Source organism: Panthera tigris, chromosome B3 (genome assembly GCF_018350195.1).
Source record: "Panthera tigris isolate Pti1 chromosome B3, P.tigris_Pti1_mat1.1, whole genome shotgun sequence".
NCBI lineage: Eukaryota > Metazoa > Chordata > Mammalia > Carnivora > Felidae > Panthera > Panthera tigris.
In genome coordinates, this window is record NC_056665.1 from 74,414,489 (window position 1) to 74,439,380 (window position 24,892).

At 52.7% G+C, this 24,892-nt stretch overlaps 1 protein-coding gene across 1 annotated transcript; it reads left to right on the forward strand.

The window, feature by feature from the left end:
* Positions 1-1,599: 1,599 nt before the first annotated feature.
* On the forward strand, positions 1,600-24,311 carry NYNRIN (NYN domain and retroviral integrase containing). Its single transcript, XM_007098102.2, has 8 exons — positions 1,600-2,215; positions 12,538-13,205; positions 13,328-14,890; positions 15,843-15,973; positions 16,116-16,212; positions 17,877-17,978; positions 18,186-18,287; positions 19,608-24,311. Exons 1-8 carry the CDS (start codon positions 2,018-2,020, stop codon positions 22,456-22,458), a joined length of 5,712 nt encoding a protein of 1,903 aa, XP_007098164.2. The 5' UTR covers positions 1,600-2,017; the 3' UTR covers positions 22,459-24,311.
* The last annotated feature ends 581 nt before the right edge of the window (positions 24,312-24,892 follow it).

The following is a 24,892-nucleotide window of genomic DNA, read 5'->3' on the forward strand; positions in this document are numbered from 1 at the left end:
GTGCTAGGCATAGTACCTGTATCTGTGCATCTGTGTGGTCTGATTTACAACCTGTGCGGTCTGATTTACGACCTGTGCTGTAGGTATTATCAGCCCCATTTTTATGAGCTGAAGAAATGGAGGCACAAGAGTTTAAATAAATTACCCTCTTTTATCCATTTATCAAGTACCTGACTCTTCCACCCTCTTTCCATCCTCCTTTGAATTTAGGATTAAACCAGAGAGTTTTCCTTGAAGATGCCACTGTGTGTGGGGTCCACAGTCCATTAGAAAAGGGCAACAAGAGTTATGTATTTATTCAGGGAACAGCAGGAAACAGGGGTAGTGGCTCTCACCTTGCTTCAGAGGAGAAACTGAAACACAAGAAGGCAGGAGCCTCTTCTGATACCTGGAGAGCAGACAGAGGTGGCAAGAGGGGAGACGACCTGAAGTTCGCCCTGAGGGTCTTTTGCTTCAAGGTACTATAAAGAGCCAGGACCGGGACACAGATGGGGCAGAGCAGAAGATTGTGGAGACAGAGATGACACAGATCACCTTTTCCTTTTCTGGATTCCAGTCTAGGGAGAAGCAGGGGTGGGACAGGACGGGCTGGATTCCAGTCTAGGAATAGTATGAGGATACTGGGAGTAGTATGAGAATATGAACCCCCTCCTCTCCCCAGTTGGGCCTCTTCCTTGCAGTGGGGCGCTCTTGGCCCCTTGCCTGCCAGGACACAAACACACCATGGCCCGACAGCCCAGATGTTCCTGGGCAGGCTTAAATTACAGTCCACTGCCCTTTGTCCCCGTAGGTACTACACTTGTGCCTGTCAGAATGCGGGGCTCATTTTGGGTTTGTAAAATAAAGGGCACTGGAGCCCAGGACCCAGACTGTGCCCTCTACAGAGCCAGGTTCTGTTCAGGCCCCAGGGCTGCATAAGGTGTTCTTTGTGCCGGGGATGCCTCCGGGGCCGGGTGTTGGAGGCGGGCCCCCAACCCAGAGCTAGTCCCTGACCACTGATGCCAAGAGGTTGGCTGTGGATCAAGGGTTGAGGGAACCCTCAAAGCCTGCGTTACGGACCAGACCCTCACTCCCATCCTGAAGCCCCGCCCCTCCCCCGCCCGGCATTACTCAAACTTGCTAAAAGGGGCTTTCATTAACCACGCCAGTCTGAAAATTCAGGCGGCTCTCCCCGCCCCTCCAGCCCTGGGGGCTTCAGGAGGGTCTGGGCTGCCTGCCAGCCCCGGCAGTCCCCAGACTTGGGGGTGGGGTGGGGAGGCGGTGCTGTTACCCTCTGCTTCCTGCTAGGTTTCCAGCCCGGAGTTTCCTCAGGCCCCGGCCTCCCCCGCTCCCCACCCTGCTCTTCCTTAACCCTTTCCTCCGGGGAAGGAGTGGCACAGGTCCGGTTCTCTGCCTCTTCGGGGAGGGCTGGGAGGGGCGCGGTGGGAGGAGCTGGGAGAAAGTCCCCGAAACCGAGCCCCCTCTCCCCCACCGGAACGCCCCTCCTTCCCCTTCCTCTTCCTTCCACCCAGGAAAGGGGAACGTGGAAGGAAATTAACTTTGACCCCTGATTCTGGCTTCGGGCCTAAAACTTGGGTGGAAGGCGGAGGTTTCCAGGACCCTCTCGCGCCCTCCCCCCGCCCTGTCGCCCCCTCCTTCGGCCCTCCGCGCCCCTTCAAGCCACTAGGCAGACGGAGAAAGGGTTCATCCTGCAGGGGCTGGCGCAGTGGTGAAAGGGGAAGGCTGGGGGCGGAGGGAAGGGCGGCGGGAGCCCAAGTGGTCCCACCCCCAGCTGCAGCCCCTGGCAGGAAGAGATTGTCGCGGGAGCCGCCGCCAAAAGGGACGGAACTCGGGCGGACGGGCGCCGTGGCCGTGGCTGGTGGGTCCGTAAGCCGAGAGGACCAGGCTGAGGCGGGGGGCGCGCCGCTCGGCGGAGGGGGCGTGGCCTGGACTCCTCCCGCACCCCGCTGGGGCGCCTCCCGCGCTGGGACCCGGTTGACACCGTCGGCGCCCTTCTTCCAGGGGCGCCGGGGCAGCCATGCTCCTGTCCGGGGGCGACCCTCCGGCGCAGGAATGGTTCATGGTGCAGACCAAATCGAAGCCCCGGGTGCAGCGGCAGCGGCTGCAAGTGCAGCGCATCTTCAGGGTCAAGCTGAACGCCTTCCAGAGCCGCCCAGACACCCCCTACTTCTGGCTGCAGCTGGAGGGGCCCAAGGAGAACATGAGCAAAGCCAAGGTAAACAGCTTGTCCCCACCCCCACCCGCCCCTTCCAGCCAGAGCCCTCTCGCTCTCCCCTGCCCGGGGGAGACAGGGGTCCCCAGAGATCCCTCGACCTGGATTCGGCACTATGGCGGGCAGGTAGTGGGCCAACGTCCTGCCTTTCCAGATCTGCAGGCTTGACTCCTTCCCTCTGGTTCCTTTTTTTCTTTTCTGCCTCACCCCTCTTTTGCGTGTCACTTCTGTCCCTCAAGTGCGCTGCGAGACCCTCCATGGTACGTGTTCCCTCATGAGCCTTCCAGCATCCACAGCCTGCTCCTCCATCTGGGGAACAGCTTAAGGTCCTTCTATGGCCTCTGCAACACCTCTTTGTTCTCCACCAAGACACTGGAAGGCCCAGGTCCTTCTGTCTCTTTTTACGTCTCCTTAAATCCTGGGTTGCCCCTTGGAGGCTCTCAGAGTGCTGGACTGGAGGGGCCCTTAGAGATGCTTCTAGAGCAATGCAGGCATTTTACAAATCAGGCATTGGGGATTGGAGAGGGTAAGAGGCTTGCCTGAGCACACAGTGTCAGGTAGGCAGGAGGGTGGCAGGTGCTGGGACCAGAACCCAGGGCTCTGGGCTCCCTGCCCCACACTCTTGATGCCCTAGGTAGCCTCTTGCAGGGGCTGGCGCGGGCGCGCCCGTGTGTGTGCGCGCCCGCGTGTGTGCGCGCCCGCGTCCGTGCACAGCTGCTCTGGAAGGCAGCCGTCCCTGGGGATGGGTGGGAATCTTGGAGGAGGGCTGTGGGCTTTCAGATGAAAGGGCCTGCTGTGTGGGGCTGGGCACTGGACAGGCCAGGTCACAGTGTACCTCTCTTGCATACTCCCTGGCTTCTCTTAACAAGGTTCTCTCTGGCCTCCAGTCATGGCCAAGGTCTCCCTCTTCCCCCAGATTCCCTTATCTTTTCCTAGTAGGAATGCTACAGTTTCTTCCCTGGGCCCCAGGCCATTCGCTTCCTGTGTATCTCTCACCCCTGCACCCTGCCCAACACACACCCCTTCCCCAGCTGGGTCTATACCAATATCCTAATTGGTCAAGGCCATGGGTGGGGGAGCCCAGAGTACACTGGCGAGTGGCAGGCAGGCAGGCAGGCAGGCTGGAAAGTTCCTCCCTCAGCCCCTCCACTGAGTTGCTTGGTCAGCAGTTTTTCCAGTTCTGACAGAGGTGCTGGGGGCTGGGGGGAGGGGTGCCTGCCCAAAGAATGGATTGGCAGGCACCCCTCAGATTCAGACTTTTCAGTAGCTGGAATAGAGTTGGTTAACAACAGCAACCTTTGGGGGTGTTTTGGGTTCTTAATCTTTTTATTAATTTGAAACACAACAACTCACGCTTTTATGGGATTTGCACTTTCAGAGGTGCCCAGCTCCCCTGCCCCCTGCTTAGATCCCAGATCAGATTCTCTAGGCCTGTCTGCTCCTGCTCCTACTGCTGCCTCAGGGTTCCTTGGGCCACTGATCCCTCCCTTACACTCCAGGCCCTGCTAAGGTAACCAGTGGTTCCTTCAATTCCCCCACCCTGTCACCTCAATCCTCTTTGTCTTCCTTTGGGGAAAGGCCCTGTTTAAGATGGATACAAGGTGAGGGGCTTCTGGGTAACTCCCTCTCTTATTGCACAGAATTTGCAGAAAGGAGAGATAGTTGGAGGTTTGGAGCAGGGGAGCAGGGTAGGTGGGAAGATAAGGCTCTGTCCCAGGAGTCAGGAGATCTGGGCTTAACCTGCTGTCACCAAGCTATGTCTGGTGTGGCAGAGAGAGTTTGAGATTGAGGTTTGCTACTCTCTAACTAGGTGACCTGGGGCAAACAATTTACTCTCTCTTGAGCTTATTTCCTCATCTATAAAATAATATAACACCCACATCACAGAGGGATTGTGAGTCAGCTGAAATAATGCATGCTTAAGCACGTTTGCAGATGTGGAGAGCTATGGGGGATAGATGTCAGTTATTATTGTATAACTTTGAACGAGTGCTTTTGTTTCTGATTCTGGGTCTCCTTGTTTGTAAAGTGAAAAGCTTAAATTAGAGTAAGAAGATTAAATGCTCTCTAAATTGCAGCAATCTGGTACATGACAATTTCTCAAGTATAAGGATGTTTTGTGGCTTCCATGGGGAGATGCTGTGGCTGACCCCAATCCCGGCTGCAGGGATATAGAATCCTGCACTTTGATAATGTCGTACTATGCACAGGCCACCTGGCAGAGAAGACCTAGCGAGATTGGAGACTGAAGGATGGGAAAGGGGTGAGCATGGGGATGGCTGGCTTGTGAGGGGAGGGGAGGTGAAGGACACAGGCTTATATCTGGAGAAGGAACTGGGTATGTTTCTAAATTATATGCACTGGTTTTTCAGGAAAATCTCTGTAGAACTCGAGTGCTTTTACTTTATTTATTTAAAAAAATTTTTAATGTTTTTTTTTTTATGTTTATTTATTTTTGAGAGAGAGAGACAGAGAGAGAGAGAGAGACAGAGCGTGAGCAGGGGAGGGGCAGAGAGAGAGGGAGACACAGAATCTAAAGCAGATTCCAGGCTCTGAGCTGTCAGCACAGAACCTGATGCGGGGCTCAAACTCATGAGCTGTGAGATCATGACCTGAGACGAAGTTGGACACTTAGCCGACTGAACCACCCAAGCGCCCCTCAAGAGTGCTTTTAATTGTTATCTTGTAGTGGGATTTAAGAAATAATGAGGACAGGGGCACTTGGGTGGCTCGGTTGGTTAAGTGTTTGACTCTTGATTTCGGCTGAGGTCATGATCTCATGGCTTGGTTCTTGAGAACGAGCACCACATCGGGCTCTGTGCTGACAGTGCAGATCCTGCTTGGGATTCTCTGTCTCTGTCTTTGTCTCTGCCCCTCCCCTGCTTGGATTCTCTCTCCCTCTCTCAAAATAAATAAATAAACATTAAAAAAAGAAATAATAAAGACACTGCTGGAAATCACCTTCCCAGGCAGCAAAAACAAACACTGGGGTAGCTTCACCTCTCTAAGGTGAAATCAACAAGTGGAAAGGAGGGTTTTAATAGTGACAGAGTTGCCCAGGGACAAGCCCTGCTCAGCGCTCTGTTCTTGGCAACAATGTGAGGAAGGGTTGAGCACAGAGAGGAGAGGTGACATTTCACTTTTCCCCTTTTTGGAGATGATGGAGGGAGACGAGGGGGAGCCAGAGACTGGGTTCAGGGAGCTGTGGGACAGGGCATGATTTGCTGACTTTTGGTTTGGCTTGTCAGATGGAAGCCGATCTGTCCCTGCTCCACACTGAGCAGTAACATGTAAGTTGGTGGCCAGGGGCATGCTGGAGCTGGCTGCTACTTAACCCACTGTTAAAATTTCAGGAAGTTTGGAAGCCAGTGGAGTCCCATTGGTAATTTGAAATTAGCCATGGTGGGAATATTTATGCCACAGAAACTGTCAAATGCTACAAATCATGTCTATCCCCCCACCTGGCTGATTGCTAAACACTTCCCGGCACATCTAATTGTGTTTTGGGCAACCGATCCTTCTCCCTTTTAAATTTTTATTTAAAAGAGTTTTTGTTTAAAAATGTGTTTGAGAGAGAGAGAGAGAGCACTCGAGCAGGGGAAAGGGGCAGAGGGAGAGGGAGAGAGGATCTTAAGCAGGCTCCATGCTCAGTGCAGAGCCCAACTCGAGGCTTGATTCCACGACTATGGGATCATGACCAGAGCTGAAGTCAAGAATCGGATGCTCAACCGACTGAGCCACCCAGGAACCCCTTCTCCTTTTTTTAAAACTTAATTTTTTCTTTTATCAAAGTAATGCACAATGTAAAAGTCCAATAGTTTTTAAAAAGCTCACACTAGGACACCATGATTGCCTGCCTTGTCCCTCCCAACTCCCTCTTTGGTGCTCTTCCTTGTAGGCAGTATTGCCTTTGGCATTTCCTCATCTCCACATTCCTAAAAACATATATAGGTACTGTTATATTTTGACTAATCAATTTTAGACATTTAAAAAAAAATCTTGTATTTATTATTTATTTATTTATTTGTTTGTTTATTTATTTATTTATATTTTTATGTTTTACTTTTGTTTTTATTATTTTAAATGTTTATTTATTTATTTTGGAGAGAGAGAGAGAGAGAGAGAGAGAGTGAGAGAGAGAGAGAGGGAGAGAGAAATTTAATCCCAAGCAGGCTCTGCATGGTCATCACAGAGCCCGACTCTGGGCTGGATTCCATGAACTGTGAGGTCATGACCTGAGCCAAAATCAAGAGCTGGATGCTCAACCGGACTGAGCTACCCAGGAGCCCCTTATTTTTTATTTTGAGAGAGAGAGAGAGAGAGAGAGAGAGAGAGACTGAGAATTAGGGTGGAGGAGAGGGGCAGGGGGAGAGAGGGAGGGAAGCTGACACAGCCTCCATGTTCCGCGTTAAGATTTTATTTTGATATAATCTCTACATCCAGCATGGGGCTTGAACTCACAACCCTGAGATCAAGAGTCACATGTTCTACCGACTGAGCCAGCCAGGTGCCCCAGTTTTAGATACCTTTTGACATACCATTATTGTAGGTGAGCCTTTAGTCCCTTATATCACCATCCCTTCTTTTTTTCTCAGTATAGTTCTATTTCAGTTTTCTCTCAGACCTGTATTTACTGTTTGCATCATTATGCCTGTGCAAGCATCACACGTATTTGAGCACTGCCATGTACCCTGCTTATGTTTTCTTGCTTTTATTTCAGTGACGTTAAGAACTCCTTGTTTTTTTAATGTACTTGTTTTTCTTAGTACCTGTAGCCAATTCTAACAACTTCAGTGGCTTCTCACTACAGTTTTCTAGGTGGTCAGTCTATGGCTTCAGGATGTCCTTGCAGTTCTAGATGTTTTCCTGGAGACATCCTTCTTTCTGTCTAGCCAGGACTACACAGTTTTCTTCCTAGACTTCAATTTGCTGTCATTCTTGGCAGCCCTTTGCGTTTTTTCTTTGTTAAGTGTATTATTTCCTGGACCGAATGCCTTTCTATTTCTTGGGTTGGTGGAGCACGTCCACCAGTTGCGTCGTAAGTTAAAAAAATGGTGCAGTGCATGGGGCTCCTGGGGTGGCTCAGTTGATTGAGCCTCCAACTCTTGGATCTCAGCTCAGGTCTTGATCTGAGGGTTATGAGTTCAAGCCCCACGTTGGCTCCATTCTGGGTGTGGAACCTATTTAAAAAAAAAAAAGAAAAATAAGTAAAAGATGGTGCAGTGCTGAAGAATATACTAGTAACATGCTTGCCTCTTGAGTCTTACCCTCCAGTCTGAACTAGTTGTCCCCCGTGCCTGACGATGCTTTTGGTCCTAAAACAGTGCCTAGCAAATAGTGGGTGCTCAATGATGATTTGCTGAATGATGAATACATTCTGAGATTTCTCTTCACCGTCATCCTGGAGATTGTCTTTGCTTTCTTCGTCTTTCGGATCTCCTTTCTTAGTTTCCATTGTTGATTCGCTGGAGAATGCTCTCCAGCAGCTTCCTGAGAAAGGGTTTACAGGAGGTAAAATGTTGGAGGAGGTAAAATGATATGCATATTTGCATATCTACATTGCATAGCTGAAGGTCGCTTGATTGATAGTTTGGTTGGTATTGAATTATAAATGGAAAATTATTGGTGAGATCGGGCCCTGTTTCGGGTGAGCACGAGCCTTGCATCGAGTGAACATGAGCCCCACTTTGGGTGAACTCTGCTTCTCTTTCTCTCTCTATGTCTGCCCCTCACTCACTTGCACCTTCTCTCTGTCTCAAATAAATAAATAAATGGAAAATTATTTTCCTTCAGAAGTGTGGAGGCATTATGCCATTGATTTCTTGCTTTAGGACTTTGGAAGCTCTTTAGGTCCCAGGTCCTTTGTGTGTGAAGTGTTTTCTCTCTGGAAGTATGTTGTTTTCCCCACTGTTTTGAGGTTTCTCAGTGAGACTCCTCTGTGTGGGTCTGTCTTCATCCATCATTGCTTATTATTGCTATATTCTGGGGGCCTGTCTATCTGGACACTCGTGTTCTTCAGATCTAGACAATTTTCTAGATTGGTGACTAGATTGACTAGATTGGTGACTAGATTGGTGATTGGAAAGTTGGTGACTTTCCTCCTTGTGTTTTCTCTGTTCTCCTTTTCTGGAACTCCTTTTTAGACATTAATGTCCCAATGTACTGGCCCAATGTACTTTTGCTTATTTTTTTCTCCTGTTCTCCAATTCTGACTTTTTGCTCTGTTTTCTGGAGAATTCCTGAAGTTTATCGTCCAAACTTTTTATTGGGTCTTCCATTTCTGCCGTTTTATATATATGTGTGTGTGTGTATATATATATATATATATATATATATATATATATATATATATATAATATGTATATATAATGTATATATTATATATATACATACATATATACATATTATATATACATTATATATATTATAAATATATATTTATAATATACATATATATTAATGTTTATTTATTTTTGAGAGAGAGAGTGGAGAGAGTGTGCACTCGCACTCGTGCTAGTAGGGGAGGGGCAGAGAGAGAGGGAGACAGGATCCAAAGCGGGCTCTGCTGGGCTCTGCAATGACAGCAGACAGCCCCAATGCAGGGCTCAAACCCACAAGCCGCTAGATCATTACCCAAGCCGAAGTTGGACACCTAACTGATTGAGCCACCCAGGCGCCCTTGCCATCATATTTCTAATATCTAAAGTCATTTGTGGGGGTACCTGGCTGACTCATTCGGTGGAGCATGTGACTAATTCTCGGGGTTGTGGGTTCAAGCCCCACATTTGGGTGTAGGGATTACTTAAGAATAAAGTCTTTTTTATTTTTTTAAAAAAATTTTTAATGTTTATTTTCAAGAGAGAGAGAGAGAGAGAGAGTGGGGGAAGGACAGAGAAAGATGGAGACACAGAATCCAAAGCAGGCTCCAGGCTCTGAGCGTCAGCACAGAGCCTGATGTGGGGCTAGAACTCAGGAAATGTGGGATCATGACCTGAGCTGAAGTCAGTTGCTTAACTGACTGAGCCACCCAGGTGCCTCAAGAATAAAGTATTTTTGTAAAAAACCACTTATGTTTTTTGAATTCTCTTTTCAAAAATAACACTGTATTCTTGTTTAATGTGTGCAATGTTCTCTATCATCTCTCTGAGACAGCAATGGTAGTAAACTTTTTTTTTTTTTTAAAGTAGATGCCATGTCCAGCATGAAGCTCAAGGCAGAGCTTGAATTGATGTCCCTGAGATCAAGACCTAAGCTGAGATCAAGAGTAGGAGGCTTAACTGACTGAGCCACCCCGGCGCCCCAATAGTAAACTTTTTAAAGTTTTCTTCTCCCTCCCGAGTTTCTCTTCCTTCAAATTGTTCCCCACCCGTTTGTGTATGTTTTCTGTATATTTATTTCACGTTAGAAGTTTTCCTTATCTATCATGATAATCCTTGCTTGAGGCTGACACTTGTTGATTTAGAGCTTGGTTGTACAGAGATCTCAGGGCACTGTCTGTTAGGAAACTTATTTGGTGATCTTTAGGTCTTGGCTCTCCAGCTGGCCAGATTTCCAGAATGTATTTCTCTTATTCTCTGTCCTGGCTGCTAAATCGCTGAATGGGAAGAATGAGTTTCTTGGCATTCAGCTTTCATTGTAGACTTCATTATTCATCTCTCCTCCCTTCCTTCATGTTTTTTGTATGATACCCACACCCTCAAGTATGGTGATCCACGTCTAATCCTGGGACCTTGTTTCCCGCCGTCTAGAGAACAAACCTCACAGCCTTTGTGTAGGGGGGCAGTTGGTCTCCCGTCTCGAGCTGCTCTTCAAACAACTTGACCTCAGTCTGCCTTTTTATTTATTTATTTTAGTTTAATTATTATTATTATTTTTTTTTTAGATCTTATTTTTAAGTAATCTACACCCAACGTGGGGCTCAAACTCACAATCCCAAGATCAAGAGTTGCATGCTCTACCGACAGAGCCAGCCAGGAGTCCCTCGGTCTGCCTTTTTAAAGGTTTCCCATCACTCTCAATTCCAGAGTTTCTTGGTGCTGCCATTTTCTGAGCCTTTTGACTATTCTGCAGGGTAATTTGGGGGTAGTTCTGGAAAGCAGACAATGAATGGTAACTGCCTTAGGAAAAAGGAGATTTCTAAGTCAGGTGTTAAATGCTAGAACACCTTGATCAAGTATAGACCAATATTAAACTGTTTCGTGTTACTGTTTTTATTTAACTTACTAATTGACAGAGGACCTGTGGACACTGCGCAATGTATTTTGGCAAATACACAACTCTTTTTCTGTGCTTATTTTGTTCCTGCCTTTTCTCTCCTTTTTTCCTTCTGGAGGAAAAAGATTGGGGTGGGCTTTAAGCAGGCAGATTGCTCCAGAATTTTCTGGATGTCATTGCCTGTTGTTTCTTTACATTTTCTTGCTGTAAGGTACAGACGGCACTATGGTTAAGACCCCAGACTTTGGAGTCAGAGTGCCTGAGTATCCCAGCCGACAATCTGTTTAACCTTGGACATGTGCCCTTCCTTACTCGTCTAAAATGGGGATGATAGCAAATTCCTTATAGGGCTGAGATACGAGTAAATGAGATCATGTGTCTAAAGAGACTGACACACAGTAAGTATTCAGTAAATATTAGTTCACACTTACTATTTGGAAAACGATTTTAGTTTTTATATACCTGTTAGTTAAAAAATATCGAACAGTGAATGGCACAATAAATATTTTCAGCTCTTTGCACAAAGAGAAAGAAACCACCGTCAATCTTCTTCCTCAGCACCTCTCTTCATTTCTACATGTTGTTTTCAAGTAATCGGAATATAGGGTGCTGGGGTGGGGATTTGTTAAGGTCTATGACAGTTATCCTGCGCCCGGTCAGATTCACCCTCGCCAGACAGTGGACCAGATGAGGTTCTTGGTAGGAGGGGTTGGCTTGGGGTGTCTGTCAGGTTTTGAGCTGGTTTGGGACTGATCGAAAAGGGGTTAGACCTGGGCCTAAGCCTAGGTGTATTTTAGACCCTTTGGGGAAGGGGCTGGAGGTCTGTGGCCTGGTCCTGGTGGAAGAGGTAAACACAGGCCTGAACGGGATGGCCAGGGTACCGAGCAGAGGGGCTGGAGCCGTCTTCAGGATGGCTTTTGGTGATCTAAGAGGGAGCCTTTTTCCCTGTTAAGGGGAAACAGGGAGAGGGGTGACCTTCAGAGACACGGGGATGTAAAGGGACAGGAGGGACATGAGGGCAAATACAGTTGACATGGGTTGACTGATTAAGAGGGAGAGCCCACGTTCCCTTGGAGCTCATGGGGGTCATGCTGGTGCAACTCAGCCATATTGGGGAGAAACCCAACCTCATCCATCCCAGTGACTGCCAAAGACTGAGTGGTTGAGCCCTGTAAACATGAGGACTTGGTCTGCCCAGAGAGCCAGAGGCCTTCCTTTTGGTTCCGCCACTGTGCATGTCTGCGGGGTTCTCCTGGATGCTGGCCCAGTGACTTACCTCCTCCTCTGTTCCCTCTGGGCAACAGAGTTACCATGGTTACAGGTACAGGTTGTGCTAGAGACCTTCTGGAGGGGGATTAAGCCAGAATCCCACAGGATTAGCCTATAGTCACTCTGCAGTCTGAGGAGGTAGAAAGAACTCTGGTTTCGGAGTCAGACACATGTGGGCTGTGGTCCTGGCCCATCGCCCTCTAGCTGTGTGCCCTTGGGCAAGCTACACAGCCCCTGCTGGGCAAGCAAAATGGGAATAGGATGGGCAGACATCAGGCTAAGCGCTTCCTTCATATTAACTCATTGAAGCTTCATAATAGCCTGATGAGGTGGGAAACTGTTGTCCCCATTTTACAGATGAGGAATCCAGACACAAGAAGGGGTAAATAATTTGCCCCCTGGTCACATAAGTTCCTGGCACATGGAGGATTCTCAGTAGTATGCAATTCCCCTCCCCTAGCTGTCTCACAGTTCTAGAATGCCAGGGTAGGACTGGACCCTAGGGGTATGTCACTGTCACTTAACCTGTAAGATGGCAGGTTAAGTGACAGAGGCCCTGAGAAGAAGGTAAATTTCCCACAGTTGACCTAACCTGTTGCAGTCAAGTTGGAACCAGAATCAGGTCCCTCGACTCCAAGCCTAGGTGCTTCCCCCTTCCCCCCCAGGCCTCCCTCATTCAGTCAGAGAGCTCCCTGAAAAGAAATGAGTGTGTGAGGAGGCAGGCCTAGAGAGAGGGGCTGGCTGTGTGTGTGTGTGTGGGGGGGGGGGGCGGGGAGGGTGCAAGCCAGTGGCAGGCCCATAAAGGAATGACTTCCTTTGTGTTCTCCCCACTGTGACTTCAGGAGTATCTGAAGGGCCTGTGTAGCCCGGAGCTGTGGAAGGAGGTTCGCTACCCGCAGGCCCTGCACTGCGCCTTCCTTGGGGCCCAGGGCCTCTTCCTCGACTGCCTCTGCTGGAGCACCCTGGCCTACCTGGTGCCTGGTCCCCCCGGCTCCCTGATGGTGGGGGGACTGACCGAGTCTTTCATCATGACCCAGAACTGGCTGGAAGAGCTGGTGGGGCGGCTGCGCTGGGGCCCTGCCGCTCTGCTCACCCCCCGGGGAATCTGGGAGGCTGAGGTGACCAGGGCTTTTGGGGCCCTGGTCTGGATCCGTGGTGACCAGTATGCAGGGGATCTGCTGCAGCTGCCCCCAGCGGTCCAAGAGCTGCTGCTGAGCCTGGTGCGGGACGCTGCAGGCAAGGAAGACATCATCGAGTGGCTCGGCCGCATCGGCACCTCTGAGTCCTGCCCTGACCCCGAGGTGCTGATCTGCCCTCCCCACCAGCAGAAGGAAGGCCCGGCCATGGTGTCTGTGGGAGACGGTCCTGGGCCCTTCCTGGAGGTGGGGACTCTCCAGAACAGGAGCCCAGAACATTCAAAGAGATTAACCAGCCTGGGAGCCACCAGGGCCCTGGTCTCGGGCACCCCAGGCCAGAACACACAGCAGGAAACAACCAGCCAGCTGGTAAGGTAAGTTCTGAAGAATCAGTTTGGTTTCTCTAGACCCTGTCCCTGTTCCCCCCTGCCCCACGGAAATGGTTTGAGATTTACCTGGCCTAACCACCTTTCCAACAAACTTGGATTTCCTCCAGGGTCGATTCCAACAGCCAAGGTAGTACCGACAGTGCTCGAGAGGAAGGGCCCGCGCAAGCCACCAGCAGCCAGGACTCTGCAAACCACACACAAGCCCCGTCACAGCAAAGGCAGGTCCAGAGAGTGGAAGATAAACGCCCCTTCCAGCCTCCCGTGTCAGCCCTGAGCATGTGCCCGCCCTGGAAGGCCTGGACCCCGGGGCCAGCGTTTGGGCCCTTGTGGCCAGGGGCTATCGCCGCAACCTTCTGGAGGATCAATGAACTGCACTCTCTCCACCTGGCCTGGCTCCTGTCCCAGGCATGCTTCAGTTTTCCCTTCTGGCAGAGGCCCCTGGGCCCCATTCAGTTCAAGCTACCAGGGCAGAATCCTTTGCCTTTAAATCTAGAGTGGAAGCAGAAGGAGCTGGTTCCTTTGCCCAGCATGGAAAGCCCAGACTGCAGACCAGATGGGGGACCAGGAGGAGATGCAACCCTACAGAATTGCCCGAGGCCAGAGACCCCCCAAAAAGTCATGAGTTTATTGGTGGTCTCAGGGGGCTCAGGCGTAAAGGACAAGACTAGCCCAGGACTTCCACAGATAGGGCCCCCCTTGACCTCTGCACCCCAACTGCAAGCTGGAAGCGAGCCAGGGGATCAAGGAAGTGTGCAGTGGGATTGTAAGGGGCCAGAAGAGGGCCCTTCTGTACTGCCAACAGGACAAGGTGTGCCTACAGCTCACGGGGGGTCCGTGGCTCAAGAGGGGCTGACAGTTCAGTCAGCACCCGATGCTCAAACAGTGCCTGAAACTCTCGAAGTGCCCGTGGCTGCGGCAGTGCCCACAGCTCAAACCCCACCCACAGATCAGGGGCTGCCTGCAGTCCCCAAAGTGCCTACAGCGGAGATGATGCTGGCAGTCCCCACAGAACCTTCAGCTCTCAAAGTGCCTTCGGTTCCGACAAAGCCAGCAGCTCAAGGGGGGCCTGCAGCTCAGAAGGCAGCCGTGGGTCAACCGGCATCAGCAGCTCAAATCGTACCTGCGACTCCCAAAACTGCCACAGCTCAGAAAACGCCTGCAGCAAAAATGCCACCTGCAGCAAAAACACCCAAAGCTCAAACTGGGCCTGCAGCTAAAACAGGGTCTACGGCCCCCAAGGGACCTGTGGCCCCCAAAGCACCTGCAGCTTCCAAAGCCTCCAGAGGCCCCAAAACACCTGCATCTCAGAAGACGCCCACAGATCCAGGGCCAAGCCTGGATGCTGCCAAACTCCTGAGCGAGGTGCAGCCTTCGTCAAGGGGCAATGCCTCCTTGCCAAAGGGCCATGGGGAGTCCAGAAGGCAGGGTCCTCAGTCCAGCAGCACCTTGACTTCCGGTAGTCAGCACCAACCTCAGATGGAGGGGCTCCCGGGGGCTTGGGAGGGGGCCCCGAGGCAGCCGCCTCGTCACCCACAGGCAAACAGCACAGTGACCAGCTTCCAGAGGTATCACGAGGCCCTGAATACACCCTTCGAGCTGAACCTGTCGGGGGAACCCGGGAACCAGGGGTTACGGCGAGTGGTCATTGATGGCAGCAGTGTGGCCATGGTGTGAGTAGCTACAGGTGTGGCGTGGGCTGGGGAGCTGGGGCAGGGCATCCCCGGGGGGGGGACAGAGCGTGGGCATCCCCTTGGTATGTGGGTGACATGGGTTCAAATGGGGAAATGATAGGATGGAAATGGCAATGGTGGGTGACTGGGGCATGGTAGGAATGTGCACGGAATCATGCAGACAGTCCTGCCAAGGGACGTTTCTTTCTCTCTCTTTGATAGAAACAGAAACAGGCTCACAGAGGTAAGGCATCTGGCCCAAGATTCCAGAGCCTCGTAAGGGACCTGGCTGGCCTTTGAGTTCAGATCTGTCCACTGCCAAGGCCCGTGCTCTTCCCACCGCAGCCCGCCTGTCTCACATAGCACAGCGTCTGTCAACCCCAGGCCAGCTACCAATGTTTAGCCTGAACCTTAAGGCCCAGCCCAGGTGTCCTTTATGGAGTTTTCCTGAGTGTGCCAATCAATCCTTAGAGACTGTCCTCCTGCATTGTGCTTACTGCTCTACACATGCTAGCATAAATGTGTGCAAGACCACTGAATTTGTCCCCACGGTACAGTAGTTATCTGTGCTGAGCACACTCCTGGCCCACAGTAGGTGGAATGAATGTTTGTTTGCTTCTGTCCCTGACTTAAGTTCTTTGGGTGCAGAGGTTGCCTTCTTTTTCCTGTTGCCCTGGAGTTTCCCGCACACACACACACGCACACACGCATTCACCCCACACGTGTGCACACAGCTGATCACATGCACATAGCCCCCGACGTGTGCACACACACGCACACGCAGAGTAGGTGAGTGAGCCCAGTAGGTGCTTACAGAATGTTCGATGATGGAGGAGAGGGAGAAGGGCATTGCCGGTTGCTGATGCAGGCATGTGGCATTGTCTGAGGGAGGAGCAGAAAGGCAGGGCCACTCGTCAGGAGGAGGCTGCTCACTTCCCACCACCCCCCACAGGCATGGCCTCCAGCACTTCTTCTCCTGCCGTGGCATTGCCATGGCGGTGCAGTATTTCTGGAACCGGGGACACCGAGAGGTCACTGTGTTTGTACCCACCTGGCAGCTGAAGAAGAACCGGAGGGTGAGAGGTGAGCTGTCCACTGCCCACCCCCTCCGCCAGCCCCTGCAGCATCACCAAGCTTTGCCTTTCCCTGCCTCTCTGTCCCTGCCGTGGCCTCTTCCACTTCGCCCTTCCTCTGAGCATCTCTGTCTTCTGTCTTTCACCTCCAGAGAGCCACTTCCTGACGAAGCTGCACTCCCTCAAGATGCTTTCAATCACCCCCTCCCAGCTCGAGAACGGCAAGAAGATCACCACCTACGATTATAGGTGTGCCAGTCCCAGGCCTTTCTGGAGGGTTCCAGGGGCTGGGCTGGTGTGTCGGGTGGAGTCCAGCCTCACCTGCTCTGGGGAGATGGAGGCCACCATGTCAGAGGGTCATGTCAGAGAGGATGGCGTGGTGCACAGGCCCTCTGTAGGCAGAGGGAGGCACACAGTGAGGAGAGGGCTCCAGGATCGGCTCTACCCAAGGCTAAGGGGGATTCCTGACTTTGGGACTCTCCAGCTCCATTCCCTCAGTCTACAGGCTCTCTGACCTATGGGCTGGATCCCACTACTTTGGATAGGACCCGCCCAGGTGACTCCTGGTGCTTCCAGTGAGCTGCTTGCCCAAGTGACTGATTTGGGGCCTCGGTTTGGGCTAAAGTTCAAGTCTCCAGGAACTGCTTCAGTTTTTTTCCTCCCCCCCAGCCCTGGCACTGGGAGGAGGTATGTGTGTGGCTGTATGTGGTTGGACCCCTGGCAGGGCTCTGAAAATGGAGTTAGACTGGCCTTGTCTCCTCGCTAAAGCCCCAGTACCTCCCTACTTCCCTACATGTCAATCCTAAGCACCTAGTCCCCAACATGGCTGCAGGACCAGAATGCACAGGGGGAGCCTGTGATGCTGCCTCTGTTGGGGCAGGGAAGGCCCTGCCATAGTCACTGGGCCCAGGCTGGAGTCTGTGCCCGGTCTCGGCTGCACTTAGGCACCTCCTATGCTGGCCAATGAGAAGTTCTGTTCTTCCCCACTTTTCTCAAGACCTGGCATCCATTCAGCTGGAAGGGCCAGGCATGGCAGCTCAGGCATCCCTCCTTCAAGAGCTAGGCCCCCTGGTAAGGTCTTTAAGCGCCTCTAAAATTTCGGGTCTGGGTTTGAGGGAAGATGGTTGTTCTGCAAAGGTCCCCTGCTGGGCACTTGTGGAATAGCATGCTTGGGGCCGCCGGAATGGCAACCTTTCGGGGAATGCCGAGAAGTAGGTGGCCTTTGCTTTCTTTCCTGGTCACAGCCCTCTTTCAAGGAGAGGTGATCCTTGGAAAAGTGGATTTGTTTATTCAGGTATGTGATTTTATATATGTTTTATATGTATATACATACATACATTACATACATATCGGTGTATGTATGTAGTGTGTATATGTACATATGGATGTATGTATGTATGTCTTGGCATGTATGGGAATGTGGTGCATTGGTGAAGAATAGTAATGGAACATGTGTGTGCATGCTGTGTGGCAGGCACCGAGGTAGGCACTTCAGTGTACTGTTTGTCTCATTCAGTTTAATCCTCACAGCAATATAGGGTAGGTATTTTATGTCCATTTTGCAGATGTGGAAACTGAGCTAGTAAAAATGCATGTGTGAATGTGGGCGAGTGTGCAGGTTTCAGCGTGTGTGTCTGTGCATGTGTATGTGAATGCCTGTGTGCTAGATAGGGGCGTGTGTTTGTATCTGTAGATGGGGGTGTGCATCCAAGTTCACCCTCCCGGGGGCTAGTGGTGATCCCGGATGGCTGCACAGACGGACGAGGAGATGGGCTCCTGAGCCCTGGCTCCCCGACCACCAAGGGCAGCATTTTTGTTCAGCACATCTCCACGTGAAACTGCAAGTTCATTTTCCCCAAAGAGCTGGGAAGTAAGGGTTTCTGGGTGGCTAGCAGCAACCCCTCTCCCTGCAGGTTCATGGTAAAGCTGGCAGAGGAGACAGACGGCATCATTGTCACCAATGAGCAGCTCCACATCCTGATGAATAATTCCAAGAAACTGATGGTCAAAGATCGGTGAGGTGATCCCAGGGACTTGAGCTGTTCCTTCCCCGTGGATGGATGTCAGCCAGCCCCTGGCAGGGGGTGCTGGGCTTGGGAGAGGGCCCTTAGAGCTGTGCTCACCAGACGTTGGTCTCAATTCCTGTTCAGACATCTGGGGGTTAACGGGCTGTATGAATCAAGGGCTCCTCTATGACCATATCTCCTTTCTCCCGGGTCCAGCCTACTGCCCTTCACCTTTGCGGGGAATCTCTTCATGGTGCCGGATGACCCCCTGGGCCGTGATGGCCCCACTCTGGACGAATTTCTGAAGAAGCCAAACAGGTAATGGGCCAAGCCTCTGCCGCCTCCCAGTTCCTCTTGGGACTGACCAGAAACTTCTCCTTGGTGCTAACCAACATTTGTCTAGTGCTTAACCATGAGCAGAGTGATTCGATTTTTCAGGCTTACGGTTTTACAACATATTTTTAAAAAATATTTATTGATTTTTGAGAGAGAGAGAATGCATGTGAGTGGGGGAGGCAGAGCGAGAGGGAGAGAGAATCTTAAGCAGGCTCTGCGCAGAGCCTGACGCGGGGCTGGAGCCCATGAACCGTGAGCTCGTGACCTGAGCCAAAACCAAGAGTCAGACACTCAGCTGACTGCGCCACCTAGGCGCCCCAACCTCTACCACATATCGATGCATCCATAAGCCACTTACAGTATGGTTTTGCAGCTTTACAGTTTTGCACATGTGCATCTTTCCACAGTTGGCATTTGTACTCAGCATTTTATGGCTCCCCACCCCCCCGCCCCGCCCAGATACATGCCATGTTAATTCATGTGGCTCACTTTAATGGCTGCGCGGTATTCCATTCTAGAAGTACCCAGGGGATTTATCGAATCTCTTGTCAAGGGCCGTTTGACATTTTCCATATTATGCTGTTGGCAGCAGTGCTCCAGGGGACAGCCTCATTCTTGCTGCTGTGGGAATAAAGGGAGCTGGGCTAGGGGAAGTACTGTGGAATTTTTTCCATATTTATTGTCTCCTTGGATTCTCACAACCTGGGTTAGACATACATGACTTCTGTCCTGGACCAGGTTTGCAGCAACTCAGACGGTCTGGCCTCCTCCTGCTCTGAGCTGCCTTACTGCCCCTCTCTTCCTAGTTCCCAGCAGAGAATGGTGGTAAGGACCTTATGGACAGGGCATTGCTTTCTGGACCGGGTCCCTCAGTTTCATTTCCCTGGTTTGAGAAAAAGTGCTGTGGAGGTTTGTCTGCTGTGCCCTCTCTCAAGTGCCTTGTCAGGCCGCCTTCCTTCTTGACCTCCCCCTGGCTTGCTCATCCTAGGGACAGGTTGGAAGTGCCAGTCATCTAACTCGTACCAAGTCATTGGCTTAGAAGTGGTTGAAAATGTTGCTTGGTCAACAAGGGTTTGATTGGGTGAGGCTTCGCATATGGATGAATCCCCAATATGGAGGCCTGGCACGTGCTGGAGATAGAGGAGGTACCTGCGGGCAGGGTCCTGATGGAGGCTCTGGCGCTTGGCCCAGCCTCAGGGGGACTTAGCAGTGGGGTGAGGCTCCGCAGATGTGGTTTCCCCATTGGGTGCCCCTCCCCTCCAGCAGGCCCCTGAGCCCCTCCGCTCTGCTCTTCTGGTATAGGCTAGACACCGACATCGGCAACTTCCTGAAGGTGTGGAAGACACTTCCTCCCAGCTCAGCCAGCGCCTCTGAGCCAAGTGATGGTGCTGACCCTGCACCTCCAGAGGGTCTGCAGAATATGGAAGAAGTCCGGGAGGAGAAGGAGGAGAGGCAGGACGATGAGCAGAGGGAGGGGCAAGGGGTGCAGGAGCCGCCTGAAGAAGATGCCCTGGACTCCTCACTGGCATCAGTGTTCAGGGCCGAGTGCCCTTCCCTTTCAGAGGAAATCCTCCGGTGCCTCAGCCTCCAGGACCCCCCTGACGGTGCCCTAGACATTGATCTCCTGCCGGCGCCGGCGTCTCCCTACCTGGGCATCCCCTGGGACGAGAAGGCTCCCTGCCAACAGGTTCTTGCCCACCTGGCCCAGCTGACCATCCCCAGCAACTTCACTGCACTCTCCTTCTTCGTGGGGTTCATGGACTCCCACCAGGATGTCATCCCTGACTATGAAGCCCTCGTGGGCCCCCTGCATAGCCTCCTCAAGCAGAAGCCGGACTGGCAGTGGGACTGGGAGCATGAGAAGGCCTTCTTGGCTCTGAAGCGAGCCCTGGTGTCTGCCCTCTGCCTGACGGCCCCCAACACCCAGCTGCCCTTCCGCCTGGAGGTGACAGTGAGCCAAGTGGCCCTCACGGCCGTTGTCTATCAGGAGCACTCGGGGAGGAAGCACCCTATAGCCTATACCTCGAAGCCCCTCCTTCCTGATGAGGAGAGCGAGGGCCCCCAGTCAGGGGGAGACAGCCCCTATGCGGTGGCCTGGGCCCTCAAACATTTTTCCCGCTGCATTGGAGACACCCCAGTGGTCCTGGACCTTTCCTACGCCTCCCGGGCCACTGTGGACCCTGAGGCGCCAGAGGGCCGCAGACTTTCCAAAGCATGGTTGATCCGATGGTCCCTCTTGGTACAGGACAAAGGCAAGAGGGCCCTGGAATTGACCCTTCTCCAGGGCCTGCTGGGAGAAAACCGACTGCTGACGCCCGCGTCCTCGATGCCTCGCTTTTTCCAGGTTCTGCCTCCTTTTTCCGACCTGTCCACTTTTGTCTGCATCCACATGTCGGGCTATTGCTTTTACCGTGAGGACGAGTGGTGTGCTGGCTTTGGTCTCTATGTCCTGTCTCCCACCAGCGCCCCTGTCTCCCTTTCCTTCTCTTGCTCCCCGTACACACCAACCTATGCCCACTTGGCGGCCGTGGCCTGTGGCCTGGAGCGCTTCGGCCAGTCCCACCTCCCTGTGGTTTTCCTCACGCATTGCAACTGGATCTTCAGCCTCCTCTGGGAGCTCCTGCCCCTGTGGAGGGCTCGAGGCTTCCTCTCCTCGGACGGGGCCCCGCTACCTCACCCGAGCCTGCTGTCCTACATCATCTCGCTCACCTCTGACCTCTCGTCCCTTCCGTTCATCTACCGAACCTCCTACCGGGGCTCCCTGTTTGCTGTGACAGTGGACACCCTGGCCAAGCAGGGAGCACAGGGGGGCGGGGAGTGGTGGAACTTGCCAAAGGACGTGCCGATCCCTGTAGTATCTCCTCACACCATGGGCAAGAGGCCTGACTTGCTGGCATTACAGCTGAGCGACAGCACTCTGGCCGATATCATCGCCAAGCTGCAGGCGGGGCAGAAGTTGTCTGGCTCCTCACCCTTCAGTTCTGTCTTTAACTCACTCAGCCTCGACAAAGAGAGCGGCCTGCTTATGTTCAAGGGGGATAAGAGGCCTAAGGTCTGGGTAGTCCCGAGGCAACTCCGGAGGGACCTGATTTTCTCCGTGCATGACCTCCCCCTGGGCACCCACCAGAGGCCCGAGGAGACCTACAAGAAGTTGCGTTTGCTGGGGTGGTGGCCCGGGATGCAGGAGCATGTGAGGGACTACTGCCGAAGCTGCCTGTTCTGCATCCCCCGAAATCTCATAGGCAGTGAGCTGAAGGTTATCGAGTCCGTGTGGCCCCTCAGGTCTACCGCCCCCTGGTCCAACCTGCAGATTGAGGTGGTGGGCCCAGTCACCATAAGTGAGGAGGGCCACAAGCACGTGCTGATTGTGGCCGACCCCAACACCAGATGGGTGGAGGCGTTCCCCCTGAAGCCCTACACGCACACGGCAGTGGCCCAGGTGCTGCTCCAGCACGTGTTTGCCAGGTGGGGCGTTCCCGTGAGGCTGGAGGCTGCCCAGGGCCCCCAGTTTGCTCGGCATGTCCTGGTAAGCTGTGGGCTGGCCCTGGGAGCCCAGGCAGCCTCCCTGAGCAGGGACCTCCAGTTCCCCTGCCTGACCAGCTCAGATGCCTACTGGGAATTCAAGAGGGCCCTCAAGGAGTTCATCTTCCTGCACGGCAAGAAGTGGGCGGCTTCCCTGCCCCTGCTGCACCTGGCCTTCAGGGCCTCCTCCACCCAGGCCACGCCGGTCCAGATCCTGACGGGGGATGAAGTGAGGCTGAGCGAGCCCCTGTGGTGGGAGATGAGCAGTGCCAATATCGAAGGGCTCAAGATGGATGTCTTCTTGTTGCAGCTCATTGGGGAGCTGTTGGAGCTACACTGGCGGGTGACCGACAAGGCTAGCGAAAAGGCAGAGAATAGGCGTTTCAAGCGGGAGAGTCAGGAGAAGGAGTGGAATGTGGGCGACCAGGTCCTCTTGCTGTCGCTCCCCAGGAACGGCAGCAGTGCCAAATGGGTGGGCCCCTTCTATATCGGGGACCGGCTGAGCCTGTCTCTCTACAGGGTCTGGGGCTTCCCGACTCCAGAGAAGCTTGGGTGCATCTATCCCAGCAGCCTGATGAAGGCCTTTGCCAAGAGCGGCACACCCCTGTCCTTCAAGGTCTTAGAGCAATGACCGGGGTGCCGGGAGAGCCCCCACTCCAGGGTCCTGGGCTTTTGCTGCTAGGCCTCCCCCAGCCTCGAGAAGTGGTCTCATAGCCCCCTGGGGGCCTCGGTTGTGCCTTTTGCGGAGAAGTCAATTCACAAAGCTTTGCTGAATTGCCTTGAACTGGGGATCAGCGTCCCTATGGAAGCATCCCCAGTTTGGGATATCGGGAGAGTCTGTCAAAGGCTGTGAGATATGGGCCTCTGGCAGTTTTACCCTGGGGGGCAGAAAGTCCCCTTTTTAAGGTAGGCCAGGCTCATTGTCTTTCCCCGGGTATCCTCATCGTCCTGTCACACGTGTGCAGGTACATACACACGTCCCCCCAGAATGTTACTCCTGTCTGTCCTAACGGTCAAACGGTGTTGGCTCTGGGCCTCAAAATCGGAACCACATTCCCTTATCAAACAGAAATCTCGAATATGGACTCTTCCCCTGAACTGTCCACCTGGGGACCTTTTGCTCTTCTCGCTGTCACAGCTGACCCAAGTCCATGAGGGCTGTGGAGAGGCAGCCCATTCCCAGTCTCACAGCCACCTTCCTCAGGCCAGCCTAGGCCTGTCCACTTGTCGAGGAGGGACTGGCAGTTCTGGGCCCAAGGCTCAGAGCTGGGGTAGAAGTACGGCCAGCCACATAGAGCATCCCGATTGTCAGCAGGGGAAGGGCAAGGAGAGACAGCCTACCTCAACTGGCTCTAGCCAACGAAGACAACCCGTCCCCTGCTTCAACGGCGTCAACCAGAACAGGAATCAAGGATCTCGATGCCGAGTGTGGCATCTCTACCTGACAGGCTACTTCAACTAGACCAAGGGGCCCAGGCCTCTGTTTGAAGGGGGCAGGGCGTCTGAAATGAGCAGTGCGGCGCGCGGTGAGGTACTGGCACGGCTCTACTTTCCAACCCTGCCCCAAAGCCCACAGCCCTCTCTTCCCATGTCTACTGTACCCCGTATCCCCAGACCCCGCACAATGTGTGACTGCTTTGGTTGGATCGTCCCCTTCCCCTGCACCTGCCTTCTGTGTAGAGCAAAGCCCAGCTCCCTCGCAGCCACTTCCTGCAAAGATCATCTTGTAGGGACAGTGAATTCCTCATAGGTGTGTGCACTTACACTCGCCCTCTGAGTGGCTGCTGCTTCTGCTGACTGTAGTTTCCTGGTGAAGGCTAGCACTGTGTCGCTCTTGGGGGGTGGGGGAGGCTCTAAGTAGTTTTATTTTTCCAAAGCTGAGCCAGACTCCTGGCCCAGCTCAGGTTGCCAAAGCGCTTGGCATTGCTAGAGCCAGAGTAGGACCCACCATCGAGTCCAGTTTGCTTGTTTCACAGCCAAGGTGAGAGGCCCGGAGGGGAAGTGACGTGCCCAAAGTCACACAGCTGGTTCGCTGGTGGCTGAGTTGGGACCAAGACTAAGCTTCCTAGCTCTCAGTTCACCCTAAACAGGTTTCTGGCGACAGGTTCAAGGGAGAGACTCCCTCAGAGCCGTATCCCATCCCCCATCTCCCAGTTCTTGTAGACAAACTGCTTCGTTGTTGCCCTTAAATCATTTCCAGCTGTTGATCCTGTCCAGGAGAGAATGGTTGGGTGACAGCTGAAAAACTGAAAGGTGAGCTGTGGGATTGTTAGCAGACACCTTCTTTCCTCCTCTTTCCCCTTTTCTCCCCCTCTTCTCTGCTTCTCCCTTTAGTGGTATGCCCAGCCTCCTCCCTCCCCATGCGGTACCCACATCCCAACTGCCCTCCTCCGCCCGCTCCACGTGTTAACCACATTTATGGTCTTATATCCTTTTATATGATTGTTTTTCATTCGATTTGTCAATAAACGGATCCGAATGGAACCGAGGTCTAGTTCTCTTTAGCTGCAGGCTCACTTACGGGTGGGGAGGGTGGGGGGCAGTTGTGGGGTGCTGCTGCTGCATGTTTCCCAGGCTGAGTTGAAGATTTGAAGGCCTGGGTAGTACCCTTTCAAGCTCACCTGACGCATGGTCTCATTTTATAGATGAGGAGACTGGCACCCAGGTAGTGAGATACATAAGGCCCCACGGCTGGTTTGTGGCAGGGCTGGGAGGGGAGCCCAGGCTATGGGCTCCCACGCAGCTGCTCTTTCCAGTCCCTGTCATGGAAGAACTGGGTGAATGAAACCTGGCGTGAGAGAATGGCATCAGCGCTGACCCAGCTTAGTTGTATTGGAAACACGACAGAATTAGGTTTGGATATCGACTCTATATCTGCTACCTGTGTGGCTTGTTTCTCGAGGCCTCGGTTTCCCCATCTGTGAGATGCAGGGTGATGACTCCCAAGTTACGGGATGGCACAAGGATTACATGAAATAATCTGGGCAAAGGGGCTACTGTGGTGCTGAGTATGGTGTGAGCTTTCATCTCTGCCGTGGACTGTATGTTTCTGTCCCCACCAAATT

Coding starts and splice junctions, on each gene's coding strand:
- NYNRIN (XM_007098102.2), top strand. CDS start 2,018: ATGCTCCTGTCCGGGGGCGACCCTCCGGCGCAGGAATGGTTCATGGTG. Junction 2,216..12,537: donor AGAACATGAGCAAAGCCAAG/GTAAACAGCTTG, acceptor CTGTGACTTCAG/GAGTATCTGAAGGGCCTGTG. Junction 16,213..17,876: donor ATCACCACCTACGATTATAG/GTGTGCCAGTCC, acceptor CTCTCCCTGCAG/GTTCATGGTAAAGCTGGCAG.